Source organism: Amphibalanus amphitrite, unplaced genomic scaffold (assembly GCF_019059575.1).
Source record: "Amphibalanus amphitrite isolate SeventyFive unplaced genomic scaffold, NRLGWU_Aamphi_draft 001104F_arrow, whole genome shotgun sequence".
Taxonomy (NCBI): domain Eukaryota; kingdom Metazoa; phylum Arthropoda; class Thecostraca; order Balanomorpha; family Balanidae; genus Amphibalanus; species Amphibalanus amphitrite.
The window spans coordinates 33,468-48,201 of NW_024882598.1; the positions used below are offsets into that span (position 1 = coordinate 33,468).

At 46.9% G+C, this 14,734-nt stretch overlaps 1 protein-coding gene across 1 annotated transcript in view; it reads left to right on the forward strand.

The window, feature by feature from the left end:
- The window catches only part of LOC122370160 (hexokinase-2-like), a 30,456-nt gene extending 15,882 nt beyond the window's left edge, over positions 1-14,574 (forward strand). The window contains exons 6-11 of the mRNA XM_043345522.1: positions 7,035-7,171; positions 7,507-7,619; positions 8,116-8,268; positions 11,649-11,788; positions 12,604-12,737; positions 13,019-14,574. Coding sequence (XP_043201457.1) covers positions 7,035-7,171; positions 7,507-7,619; positions 8,116-8,268; positions 11,649-11,788; positions 12,604-12,737; positions 13,019-13,105 — 764 coding nt within the window. The 3' untranslated portion in view covers positions 13,106-14,574. The remainder of the gene's footprint in view (positions 1-7,034; positions 7,172-7,506; positions 7,620-8,115; positions 8,269-11,648; positions 11,789-12,603; positions 12,738-13,018) is intronic.
- The last annotated feature ends 160 nt before the right edge of the window (positions 14,575-14,734 follow it).

The window sequence follows — 14,734 nt, forward strand, 5'->3', positions numbered from 1 at the left end:
CGACAAAACCGGTAATAACTCAGAGGCTATGCTATCAGTCGGTCAGAACTCACTGCAAATAGATGCGCCATGCTCCACTCCTTCGATTAGGTGTATCACTAAACAAAGTATACGCCTTGTGTGGCAACAAAATGCAAAAGTTTGTTTTGGGGGCAAATATAAACTTTTGGATTTTGTTGTCGAACTAGAAGGAAAATGAATACGGTGATGATGCCAATCTAAGGTGCGGAGTCTCGCGTGTCTTCCTGTTACGATTTGCGAATGACCGATAGCATAGTATGCGCATTATTCTCGTTTTTGTCGAAAAAAGAATACCTACCACGCAGTTTGCAGAGGGCTGTACATCCGTGCTACCGTAGCCATTAATCCTGCATCTAGGCATGGCACGACGGAGAACGACTAGTCCGGTAAAAATAGACCTGGCCTAGGACTCCGGCAGCGGGTCCGCACAATCTGTTGACCATAACATGCGCCAGATCTTCCCTTCCCCGCCTCAAACACCTTCCCCAACAGCCAAATACCATCTTGAAGCTACAAGACAATACAATAGTTTAATTAGATGATTTCAAAGGGGAAAAGTGGATGCGAACAAACGGAAGGCTTTCTTTATCTGAGAAACTCATTGCTATGACCCAATAAACTATTCACTGAATGCCAAATATAAAAGAAAACGGTTAATTATATAAAATTTGTCAAGTTTCGAAATTACACACGTTCACTCGGGTGTCGTTTCCTAGCTCACTTTTTCCTCGCCCCATTCGCGATTTTAATGACTGTTGCAATCGCTCGAAGTCAAATTGCCTTTCCCTGCTCCAACGCAACAAAAATTGCACCCTCGACACCCATTCCTGCAGCAGCAGCCCTCCCACCAGTGCGCTCTGTGCCACTTCTCTCTGTGTTAACTATATTTGCTCGCTCATTTGGCATTGACATTTGTCGAGGACTGGCGCTCTTTGCGTACCCATTCACTGACATTGTCACACCGCCTTTTGCACGCCGACTGAATACCCGCGCAGAAAGTAGCACTAACTCCCGTGTCATTTATCCTCGACCGGGCGAACGTGGGGGTCGATCGATATATCCACCCCCGCCCCTCGGTCCCACCCCCTGCGCCGAGGGTGAGGGTGGGTGTTGTCGGGGTTTGACTCGACGCAAAGGCGCCGACCTCGACGAAAATAGAGCGCCGTCGGCGGCGGCGATAAAACGCCGTGTTGAGCTAGGACGGGTGTTGTGCAGAATTAAAGTAGCGACGACACGCAAGTGTTTCATAGCGAAAAATAGCAAATGAAGCAATATGAGTGCGGGTGAGACCATACAAATGCATTCAGGAATCTATAGAAACGTTTATATTGTGTCGCATGTGAAATGCAACACCATAAGGAACCAACAGCTAAATGATGCTAATTATCCAACCAACACTAACCAGTAGCCAATGTTTGACACCAATTGACATTCCCTCCAATGAAACACGACAGGTTGGAGCGCTCGCTAACACCTATACCGAGGCCCCGGTACGCGAGCTGGCAGCGTGCCAAATGTCAGGCGCCGGGCCTCTTCAGTGACCTTGATGCTACCGGTTTTGAGGTTCGACACTCATAGGATTTATGCAATCTGATACATTTTGAATGAGCGTGTGCGTCTTCGCTCATGGCTGACATGTTAGAAAAGGAGTGGCCTTGCTAGCAACGCACATGCGATGAATTCGAAATGGGTGCACACTGCACACGAATTCTAGTGAATTCAATCAAGCCGCCAAACTCCATCGCATTCCCCAAAGCAAACTGCCGTTTGACCTTTGCTCAGACAAATCCTAATTAATTTTATAATTAAATATCGATGCCGGTTTTCCATTCGACCGAATTTCGTTGCCAACCGCTCCGGCGCTGGCACGTGGTCCCGAAACCACGTGCAGCCCCGCCCCTCTGCATTCCGATCCACTTCGCTCCGGCTGGATTCCAGTCTACCCCTCCCCAGTCACGCCACCGTCATACAACCGCTGCCGTGTTTAGATTCGTCAGATTAATGCTGGCAAACTCGTGCACCGAAGCGCCGGGTTATCTTCTCACCCCGTCTCCACGGGATTGGACCATGCCTTCGACGTGCCTCCAGCGGACCTCCAGCGGGCCTTCAACGCCCAACGGGCCCCCGACTAGCCCCGGTGCTATGCGGAATTTCACCAGCCACGCTGCGACCTCGAGTGATGTGCAGCCTACATGACCTCCATAACACAAACTTTGGAGCCAGAACATACCGACGGGCCTTTTGCGATGATAGGGCATGGTTGCAGCCATGAGTGGGGGGAGGGGTCATCCAGGGGTGGGAGGGGAAGGGAGGGGAGCAGAGGGGAGTTTATGGTCGTAAACGCTGTCGTGTGTTTGCGTGGCGCCAGATGGGCGCCGTGCTGGTCGGTAACATGCAGATAAGAATGTCTGACATTTCAACTCGCGACCATATGTTGTTACTGAGACAATTGTTGCTTTTTCACTGAAGACGTTTCTGATTTTATTGTTTTTTTTTTATTATCAGTCATTGGCAACCATAACTTATGGAGGTTTGTAATGGAGCTGTAGGTAACTTACGGAGGGTTTGCTGTCGCATATTTACGTTGAACAAAATTGGGAAAAGTTTATTGGAAGAGTGCCACGAAAATGTCTATTTTTTAAGGAAATGTGTTGTAGATTTCTTTTGTGCATATGCTATCTGGTGGGTGACTGCAAACTTTAATTGAGCTGAACTGGAGGGCACAGACACTAACAGACCACACATGTCGCGCCGTTTCCGCATTCCCGAGTCATTAACCCTCGCCCGTATAGGGGGGGGGTCGAACGGACCCCCCCCCCCATGGTTTTTCGCGAATAACTCGCGTAAAAAGCGGCCGATCGGGACGAAACTTTCAGTACCCTCGCGTTAATCAATTTTACACCTACCCTGAAAATTTCATGACCCTGACCCCAATGACCTTTGACCTGTGACCTACTTTTCGAGACCATGTTTGGCCGGAATCGCGATTCAGCGTGTGTCGGCTCGCATTAGCCACGCGTTTGCAGCCTTTTCGTGGTTTCAAGCGTTCAAACATGTGATATGATGCCCCCATGCATTAGGGTGGGTGTCAAGGTCACCTGAAGGTCAGGTCAGGTCATTGACCTTTGGTGACCTCGGTTCACTTTTTCGAGTTTTACATGTTTCTAGGCCAGTTTTTGGAGCTGAATTCGAATTTAGCATCCATATGAACATTTATGAAGTAGTTTTGGTGCCTTCGTAACATGTTACGAAGCTGTCAGAGGCGGTTGACACCTACTAGGAATACCCGGCAGGACCCCTACTGGTTGACCTGACCTGACCTGACCCGACCTGGACTAAATGCATAAAGACATCATCTGTGATCAAAACTAACATGATATTCGTGATCAGCGCCCCGAAAAACCCCATAGCAGCCACACTTTACGACGTTCTAGCAGGTTCCGATTTTCCCGACTTTTGGGTCATTGACCTGACCTGCAAGGTCAACCAATGACCTAGGACCTTAAAATTAGGTATCATCGGCTTCCTCTCGTCACGGGCAACACGCTCGTTTTTTCCGCGAAGCTCTAGCTCGATCAGGGGCGAAACGGCAAGGGGGGGGGGTCCAACGGACCCCCCCCCCCCCTTATACGTTCGCGGCTGGAAAAAACACCAATACGGGCGAGGGTTAAATAATAAACATTTTGCCATATGGCAGGACAGGCGATACAGACGGTTAGAAATGTTACAAAACTTGCCTCCGGATTAAGAAATATCCGCCGTAATTTAAGAAGAACGATGGGTGCAAAGTTTCATTTTACGTTCTGGCAAACCGAAAAATGCTAAATACCTACATTTTACAATTTCGTTGCAGACCATTCGTCCAGCCATGAAAAACCACGCACACGAAAACGAGACCTCCGTTTTAAATTCCGTCCGCGTTTTTGCGTGATAATTCTCCTTCCACTGAATGGCTGTTGAAATAGAAACCATTCCACATTCGTCGGTGGCCAAAAGTGTCGCGTGTTGCCACCCGGTCAAGCCCTGGGAACCATGGTTCAGACTCGGGACCTCCTTTTGGCTCGCTCCCATGCGGCACAGCCGTGGTCGAACGCATTTTACAACGGAACTCAGCTGCCGACACGAAAATATAGCTGTCGAGGGCGAACCGGAAATTCGTTTTATTACACAAACCTGAGTGGCACTGTGAAAGGACGAATTTCGGGTCTTTTGTGCTACGGAGACTTTATTCTCTGGTGCCTTATAAATGGATGAAATTTGTTGGGTTTCAAATGGACATTCCTTCCCAATCATTCACAAGCAGAGAGTTCACCACAGTGCATTGAGGGAGCGCTGCAAGAATTGAGAACATTTTCCGAAGTTTCTGGATTAGGTCTGAATATAGCAAAGACATCTTGCCTCAAAATCGGCGTACCTGCCAATCATGAGTCCAGTGGGTATTATGGCATTAGACAAGTTAGTACATTGAAAATATTGGGAATAACGTTTTCTAACACGATTAAAAACATAACTAAAGACAACATAGATCCAAAATTACGACAGATTCAAAACGAAATACTTCAGTGGAAAAGGAGAAATCTTACACCGCTAGGAAGAATCGTAGTTATAAAATCACTGTTAATATCCAAACTTGTGCATTTATTTACAGCTTTACCGAATCCAGACGCAAAAGATATAAAGAAACGAGCCTGCTATTTTCGTTTTTATGGAATAGTAAACGAGACCCGATAAAAAGATATAAAGTATGTCAAACATTCAAACATGGCGGCCTACAGATGATTGACATTGAGGCGTTCGTGAACAGCATGAAGTTATCATGGCTGCGAAGACTTTTGACAGGCACGAACACTGAGTGGGCACAATTAGCGAAAAATGAACTTCCTAACATCCATGATATAGTGCGCTATGGTAGTAAAAACTTACATGTCAAGTGTGGAAAAATACAAAACCCCTTTTGGAAAGACGTCTTGCGTGCCTTTGCTAGATTCACTGAGCTTCATGAGCCAGATATGCCACATATATTGCACGAGAACATGTGGTTCTCAGATTATACAAAGTACCATTGCTCAATTGTTAGAAATTGGAACAATAAAGGAATACGGTTTCTCGCTGATTTAATTGATGAAAATACCGGTAAGCTTCATTCAAAAGAAAGTATCGAAAAGTGTTACAATATCAAAATGACACTTTTGTGCTACACCAGCTTAATGAAAAGCTTACCGGATGAAATGAAGAGAACGTCTATAGTAAAAGAAGTAGGACCAATTATGCCATTACGTATGAACCTGATTTTAAATGAGTCAAATTTCACGCGACTTGCGTATAATACATACGTGTTTTCAAGCAAACCGTGCGACAGAAGAGTTAGCGAAAAATGGATAAGAGACATAAGTTGTTATGATGAAAATAGTTTCTTTGAAATAACAAAAGCGACACACTGCAACCGTGCAAGAATATTCCAATATAAACTTGCTAATCGCATATTGTCAACGAATACATATTTAAAGTTAATAAATATTACTGAAAATGATAGTTGTACATTTTGTAAGGAAGAACCAGAAACATTTGCCCATATATATTGGTTATGTCCTCACACGCGGACATACATCACATCAATTAAGACGAGCTTATTGAGCAAATACAACATCAACTTAAATATACAACGAAAGAACTGGTTTTTCCTCACAAATGTAACGGAAATGGAAGCATGTCTATTAGTATTTGCCAAGATGGTTATATACGAAGCGAGATTAAAGGAAAATATCCCAAATATATCACATTTGGAAAATAAGCTGAAGCAATTAGTTAAAACAGAATACAGTATCGCGAAAAAAGCCAACACATTAGACGCATTCAAAAAGAAATGGGGCTCCTTGAAAAACTTAGCAACATCAACCAGCGGTATTTAAACAATCAATCACTCACACAAAGAAGCAATTGCACACACCCACACACTCACCTACCCACGCACCTACACACACGCGCGCACACATCCACATTTAGAACCGCGCAGGTGGCCAACAGCAGCAGTATCGCGCACAAATGCACCCAAGCACGCACACCCCAACAAATACGCACACACACGCGCTCACAATCCTCACCCTTCCTCAACCATTATACACAAATCTTCATCCCTGAAGCTGCTGCGGGCAGGCTGGTCGAGTTGTCGCGCCGGGCGATCTCGTGCGCGGCCGGAGGCGGCGCGGTCCTCTGCGCCCGTTGTTGGTCCGTCCGCCGCTGTCGCCGCCCTCGCGGGGCTGCCGCCGTCGGAATCGAGCTCTGCTGGCTCGGCCGCCGGCGGGGCTGCTTTAGCCGAGCGGTGTGGGACCTGGTGCGCGCGTGGCCCTGCTCCAGGGAGGAGGCGGCGCACCACCTGCGGTTCTGCTGCGGCGGCCTGTTCCTGGTGCTGGCAGTGCTGGTGCTACTGGTGCCACCCGCCTTCGGCCTGCGGGGACACCAGCGGGACGTCTAGGATGGCCAGGAATGGTCTAGGATGGGCGCCCCGGCCCGATATACAGAGACGGAGGAAGCGTCCGCTGGCGTCCCGGCTGGCCGGCGGCTCGACGGAGACCCTGCGGTCGAGGCCGTCACGTCGGTAGCGTGTTGTTTGTGTACTGCTTGCGTTGTATTGATGTAGTTATCGCCCAAATAAATATCGGCTTGTTAAAAAAAAATAAAAATAAAAAAAATCACAAGCAGAGTGCTTCGCTAAAATCATCGCTAGTTTACGCGACTGATTGACGTCCCACGTTCATTCGGTGTCAGCATTCTATACCTAACATGCTATCAGTAGCAAAGCTTGGCCGTATTGACGGATGACGTTGTTAGAAATTTTAGTTTTTTTTTTGTGTGTGCAGAATGAGCAACTGCGTACACGTTCTTGCTTTCATTTTAGATGACAAACTCGCATAGTTGGACAACAAAAGCTCATCAATAGAACTGACATTGGAAACTCATCCTGACCTCGTGTGACGGCCTAGTAAGCTCTGACCTGACCTCCCTCCCCGTTTCAGGCACTCTGGTACAGGGTGCCTCTCAGGACCAGCACTGCGCCATCGGTGTTATTCTGGGCACGGGTAGCAACGCCGCCTACATCGAGAGGGTGGACCGGGTGAAAAAGTGGGACCACCACCAGAACGGAATCAAAGAGGTACGGGAATCAGAATCGGTAGCGTGAATGTTGTAGACGGATGAATTCATGGATAGCTGAGTGAATGAGTGGTTTCCTGCGTTTGGAGGAGTGGTTGTTGGACCAACTTACCGAGATGATAGCATTTTGCTGCTATGCTATTGCTATTTGTTTTTTTTTTGTGTTCAACTTGTAGAAAGTAACTTGAATCGTATTCGGAACGTTGATGAAAAATAATTTCTATTTACTGTGGTCATTAAATATTCATGCATTCCTGAAAATGATGCACTGCTTACCATGAGATAATGCTATTTGCGAAGGACAGGCTTACCGGCCCAATCTGCTTGCCTTCACAGGTGGTCATTGACGTCGAGTGGGGCGCCTTCGGTGATAACGGAGTGCTCGACTTTGTGCGGACGGATGTCGACAGGGCCGTGGACGACCTCTCACTGCTGGTCAACTCCTTCACGTGAGTTTGTCCGTGTTGGTCAACTCCTTCGTGTGAGTTGGTTTGTGTTGGTTAACTCCTTTGTGCGGGTTAGTCCTTGCTGGCCTGTGTCCGACTCCTTCATGTGAGTTACTCTTTCTTGATCATATCGTTCATGTGAGTTAGTCGTTGTTGGTCGGCTCCTTCATGTGAGTTAGTCTTTTTTAAGCAAACGTCTTCATGGGTGTTTATATTTGAATTTCTCCTTCAGAGAATTAATCCTTCGTGAACCCGTGAACCAATGTAACCAATGTAAACTTACAAAAAAATTGCTTTCCTTTGTGAGTTAGATTAATTTTTCGCACAGGAAATATTGAACAAATTGTAAACTTGATTACACTTTACATGCAAATTTATGTTATCAAAACTTCGCCTCTTCTACAGGTTTCAGAAAACCTTCACGGGAAAGGTCCTGATTAGTGTCTAACGTAATTTTTACATGCTAATTATTACCACGAGCTTTTATTTCCCCCGGCAGGTTTGAGAAGTACTTTTCGGGGAAATATCTTGGCGAGGTGTTCCGTCAGTGTATGCTAAAGGCGCACCGTGATGGGGTGCTCTTCGAGTCCGTCTCGGAGAAACTGAACACCGCCAACAGCTGCACCACAAAGCATGTGTCCATGCTGGAGAAGTGAGTGGAAAGGGAGAGGGGAAGAAGGAGGGGGAGAGGGGAAGGAAGAGTGAGAGGAGGGGAGTGAGTAAAGGGAGAGGGAGGGAGGGAGAGGTCAACGAGGAATTCAATGTCACACCTCGGTGCCTTACGTAAGTCCATTTCCAGTGAAACGAAAATGTCACTTCCGCATCCATTGCAAAGTAGCTGTCAAATATCATCAGGTACAAACTTCCATCTCATTCGGTGCAGATGCCAATACCATGTACCGCCTAACTCTTCCCCGAGTCTCGAACATCCACTCAATTATTGCTAATCTCGGACCCTCTGAATAGACCCGACTTATCCCCCAGTGACTTCATATTCCAGATAAATCGTGGCCCGACCTAATCCTGGCGCATTCAAACAGCTGCTCACAAATCAGCGTTATATTGCCTCTACAGAGCTGGTCTAAGACCTGTCTAGGCCTGTCTGGGACCCGTGTTACACCCATGAACCCCAATCTCTAAGGTCAATCTTGCCCCACTCGTGCGGTAAACTTGGGTCTGATGTGAGCCGTCGCTACGACCTTAACGATTTAAAGGGCTGAGTTGGGTTTCCTTGCTACACACAACATTTCTAAAAGATAGATACGATGATACTGATGGTGCCAAATTTTTATCTGTATCAATTTAACTATCATTGTCATTATTTAATCGTGAATAGAGATCATAAAAAAATGAATGAGCTTAAATATATTTATTGAAATATTTATCTTGCGTTTACTGTACTCAGTTTAGACAAACTCCTGTCAGCGCTACCAATTACCACTCACACCACTTGGTTCAACTGAGTGATCAGAAGTTTCGGCCTCTCACTCTCTGAGGCCTGTCGGCCCAATTTCTGAGGTCGGCCCAGGCACGTTGTATCCATTGGACGTCCTCCATCACTGTCTAGTGGAGATGTAGCGCCCCACTATAGGAATCCCTGACCCGCGTCGGAAACGTCGGCCCGCGTCGGAGCCGTCGTCGCTTTCGACGATAGCGGCGATAGTGTCGACGACGGCAGCGGATAAGCTCGGAAAGGCATGGGACGGGGTAACAGCGACAAGAATCGTTCGCCTGAAGTGGACATCAATTGGAGAGATCCGACTGTTCTTAGCCGATCGGTGATAAGGGCACGATTCGGGCCGGAGCCAATTAAGCGTCGCCTTTTTCCTCAGAAGTCGCTGCCGTACGGTAATTGGCAGTTTTTGCGACCTGTGGTAGAGACTGAGTGAAATCGGTGTGAGGGGTTAAAGTGTAGAGTGGTTTTTTGGATACAATAGACATTAAACATCCGGCTTTGGATATGCCCAAGCTCAGAATATCCCGATCAGGTAATAAGAATCAGATCTCCAATGATCCTGAGTGAGCTCCACGTAGAGTGAATTTCGACTTCGAACGCCAACCGAAATAAGCATGACATAATTAAGTAAACCAATGAAACTCTCGTATTTTCGGCGGCCGATTGCCGCTCTGCCGTCGGCACGGGGCCTCTCTCTCCGTGGGTCAGGCGGTGTAGCCGCTATATTCGGGGCCAGTCCAGAGGGCCAGCGTCGCTGACGTCATCACAGAGGCGGATCCAGGCCGGGAAATAGGGTAGGTCCCCGGCTCCTCCCTCGGCCTTTTTACTTACCTGGAATCGACGTCCTATTTTGTGTCTGTGGTGGTGTGTTGGGTAATTTACGCCCGATGTCCGACCTTGCTGCTCCTTTAGTGATCGATCTCCCGAGGTTTCCTTCCTTTTCCGTGTCTCCTCTTTTATCTCGTCGCTGCTATCCATCTTGCGCTGATGCTCTGTCTTCCACTGAGCCTGAGACAAAAACTCGAGTCAGTAAAATGTCGACGAGCTACACAATCAACCAGCTGATGTGCTTCTTTTACCGAATCTTAGAAATTAGGTAACTATTAATAATAAATCCTTCCACAATCCTTCATTTTCAAGCTTTACATAAGCCGGACAAATTCCAAATCTTCCCTGACAATCCCGGAGACCTCTGAGCGTCCCCTGGTATCGCCTCTGGGCGCCGAGATCGTCAGTCGGTGTCGGGTCATATTCGCCACCGAGCCATTCGTTTCCCCGGGGGCGGGTCACTTGTCTGTCATCAATTCCCCGTGGTGGTGGCGCTAGCGGAAACGATTCTGCGAGCTATATACGGCTGCGAGCTTACTGGTCTTGGGAGGCCCGCCGTGGTGGTGGAGACTGGTATAATTTTAATTTGTTGCAATTACGATTTTACATTTTTAATGTCTCCTCCTTGATTAGTTTTTTGAGAGTTGCAGATTGATAACAATTTACAACTGTCACATAGCTATGAGCCATTTTCAATTTGCATCAGTAGGATGAATGAGGTTCATTTCTAAATTCGTTTAGTGCTTGCTGAATGTAAGGCATGATGTGATCATGCCTTACACGGGCCATGATGTGATCATGGCCCGTGGCCGAAAATTCATCTAAAACAAAAAATACATGAATGAAAAGTGTAATTTTGTAAGGAGGTCATTTAAAAGGTTTATTTCTAGTTCGGTTCTGATCGGTTACAAACATAAGTTTCGCTTCCGATACAGAATCGCAATCTGTTACCAAGGCCGTGCCCGTAAGGGACTAAAGGAATGGAGGGTAGGGAGAGGGAGGGATAGAAGGAGAGAGAGAGAGAGAGAGGGAGAGGGTAGAGGGTAAGCCCACTGAGCCCCGGAGATAAGTGATGGATATTGCATGTCGATGAGATGTGTGCGACTGGTGTGATCACCGGCTTTGGCCGTCTTGTCGCGGGGTTTCTGGATGATTTGGTCATGTGGAATGGGTCGGCTCAAAATGCCTTTACCATGAACAGTAAACACTAAACAGCACTACAGAAGTGTCCTAAGCACGAATCATTTTTATACTTACCTATGTGGTAGTATAGGTAATATCATCTATCATCTTCCATGATGTTAGATACACATTGTTTAGGTGTAGTTTGATATGTTGGGTGTTAGGTATTTGCCGCATGAATGGTAACAAAAAAAAAACGCCTGTCAAGTTTTTGAATGCTAGCTTACCAAGCATTTTTGCCAACACCGTGTGACCCATAGCCACCCGCCTAAAAGTTAAAAGTGAAGGTAAAAGCCCTCAAACCTAAATCATCCTAATAATTATTCTCTTATTCCAATGAACCGTGCGCCTTGCGACCACATTGTGATCAGCCGTGCTTCGAATCACTCTGTGTGACACTGACAGCACAAACTACTTCCAGAGTAATAATTCACTCATGGCACATTACCGCCCCTCTCCCTAATTCGTCACCCCCCCCCCCCCCCTCCCCACACACACGTCCAGCTCAAGCAGCCGGACTCCGTGTCGTCACCTAGCGCCGACTGATTGAACCTCTGTTTCGCCAGGGACACGATAGATGGCACTGGCCACCACCTGGAGGCTGTGATGGAGGAGCTCCAGCAGGCTCACAGCGCCGCCGATCTGGTGGTGCTGCGCTACATCTGTGCGCTCATCACCGTCCGGGCGGCCGTGCTCGTATCAGCCTGTGAGTTGTGGGGATAGTTCAACATCCGCTAACCGCTTACCATTCCAACGGCCTATAGCCCGTAACCTCTTGGCTGGCGGCTGCTATCCTTTAGCTAGGCATGTGATTTTTCAGCACATCACCTCTCCGTGTTTCTATCCTCAGGATACTGAAATCCTTCTCCTCCACGCCGCAACCCCCCTCCGGGCTGGACAGGCAACTTTATCTCATGCGGGCTGCTCCCTTGGAGCGGCACCGCTGCTCCCGAGGGAGCGCACCCCGTAGCCGGGTGCAGTGAGTGCCTTGGGGCTGGGTGGCCTGTCCTCTGACAGGCTCAGCCCCGGCGACTCACTAGGGTGCCTGCCCAGACCAATGTCTCCCCCTAATTCCTATCATCCTTCTGGCTCTGCAATGGTCTTGTCGACCGAAAGGGCCTAACCCAACAAAACAAAAACAAACAAAAAATTTTCAGCACAAATTCCAGCCTGCAATCACTTTCTAAATCCAAACTCAGCCTGTCAGTTTTGTGCAAAGTTCAGCTTATGAGTCATACGTATGCCATGGTTCTTATTATTCGCAAATGCAGGGATGCCAATCGATTGAACTGAGTCTGGATTCTCGTCTTATATCCCATCAGACGAGCTTCAGATGGATATGCAGATTTGCAGATAAGTGCAGGATATTCTGATGGATCATCGAGCTTGCCCTCTCTCCTTCCTGCCCTCCTCGAATCCCACTGACTCTCACTTTACTGCTACCTATACCTATCCTATTATCCAAGCTTACCTCTCAATCCACCCGTGCTCTCATACTAACCCTCACTCTCTGCACGGCAGGTATATCGGTGCTTCTGAAGCGCATTGATCGCGACGACTGCAGTATAGCGGTGGATGGAACCCTGTTCAAACTGCACCCGAGACTGGCCAGCCTCATGGAGACAGCTATCGCTGTGCTGGCTCCCAAACACAAGGTAAGGCCGTTTAACAAAAAAGGCGAAACACTCGGTCTTCAAAAATTGATATTGTGCCTAGCCTACTTAGTTGTTTTTATGTGCGAATGGACGATCATATGCTTGTAGATGTCTGCCAAGTCCCATACATAATTTACCTATCGTTCACAATTAAGTATGCTAGACAGTAACTTAGGTGTTGGCTACAGTCATGTCAAGTCGATCTCTGACCGCCAACATCTTGCTCATGGCTGCTGACGGTTGAACACTGACTGACGCATACTATCCTTTATTCTTTTCAGTTCCATCTGTTCCTGGCTGAGGACGGCAGCGGCAAAGGAGCGGCCCTGGTAGCCGCCGTGGCCAAGAGACTACGCAACCGAAAATGAAATCACACGAAGACTAGCGTAGGGGTGTGAAAGTGGACCGCAGAATTGGTGATTTTTTTTTCGGTAAAAAATCGCTGTGAAAGGTCAGCAGATCTGACTGCCAGGCGCTGGACAGTGGTTAGGATGTCAGCCGGTTTTGAGAGACGCCGAGAAAGTCGTGGATTGTCTAAGAAAGTCGCCAGATCTGGGGATTTTGCGTCGCTGTGATGTCAATTTTGCTGCAACTTAGTGATGCGAATCAGAGTGTCGATGCGTCAAAGACGAATAATTAATTGTTCGTATAGTGATGACAAGCCTCACAACACGCGACTTGTTGATTTGTACAGCTGGATGGACTCGTAGCTCAATGTTCTTGTACAAGAAGATTTAAATAGTTTTCTTTCTGCAAAGATTTGACAAGATGAGACTATAGAGAGTTATGATCGTTGCCAAGCGAAAGTGAAGTTACTGTTTAATAGCACGTGCATATCTGCGAAAAGGCGATGAATGAATGAAACATTTTAACAGAATGACAAAGATACGGATGAAGCAACAATTTATTTCTTTTGAAATACGTAGCAACAGCCCCGTAAAATTGCAATAGTGATTCGCTCACAGCGATCTATTGATAAAAAGTGTCGTTGGATAAACGAAAGTGTCGTTTTGTAGACAACATGCCGGTAGGTTCGTTGTTAGGAATGGTGATACATGTATGCTGTGTTGGGGTTTTGTAGTGGAAATGCATGCGTTTTTATTAGTAATTCTTGTCATTGCTCAGAGTGTGGGATGAACGATTTTCATGTGGACTGTCGGGAACTGTGCAATGTTGACTTATTTTTCGTGAGAACAGTGTGTGTGATTTGTTTTGAGAGAATGCCTCACAGTGTAAAGCAGAAGTGTGAGAATTGAGCCAGTGTTGTATAATGCTTCGCAATAACGCTACCGTTTTATCCGTTTTTTTTTTTTTTAATCAGCAAGCACTATAAAGAGGTCGAAACGGTATAAAAAGATTAGTTGAGTCTGCCGGAATATCTTCACAAATCCGTTCATTTAAACAACCGGGGTTAAAGTGCCTTGCAGAATGCAGTGTTGGTATTGCCAACAAGTCATTTTCGTAACAAAACGACTTCTTGATCGAAATATTGTGACCGTTCGCACTGGCAGATTTCGAAACTTGTTCGAAACGAAACAACTTGTTCTGATGATCGCGCCAAGACTTTATAACCGTGTGTTTCAAAATTAGGTGCGAGCGCCAAGGGATACCTACTAAGGGCAACGTACATTATGTGGTAACTGTTAGACACATGAAACAGTTCGTGTCAGAAAATTGTTTGTGTGAGGGTAGTGAAGGCAGTGTGGTGGGTTTATATTTGTAGTAAGTGTGATTCCGGTGATGTGCTTGAATGGCAGATAATTGGATGGTGAACTGAGCGCAATTTCTGGCGAGACACGTCGCGACGTATTTTTTCTAATAAATCTAGTGAAAATAATGTTCGAATTAGTATGCAAAGAAATGAGTGCAGTGGAGAGAGAAGAGAGAGGAGAGAGAGAGAGAGAGAGAGAGAGAGAGAGAGAGAGAGAGAGAGAGAGAGAGAGAGAGAGAGAGAGAGAGAGAGAGAGAGAGAGAGCACAGGGGAGAGGGCTGAAAGG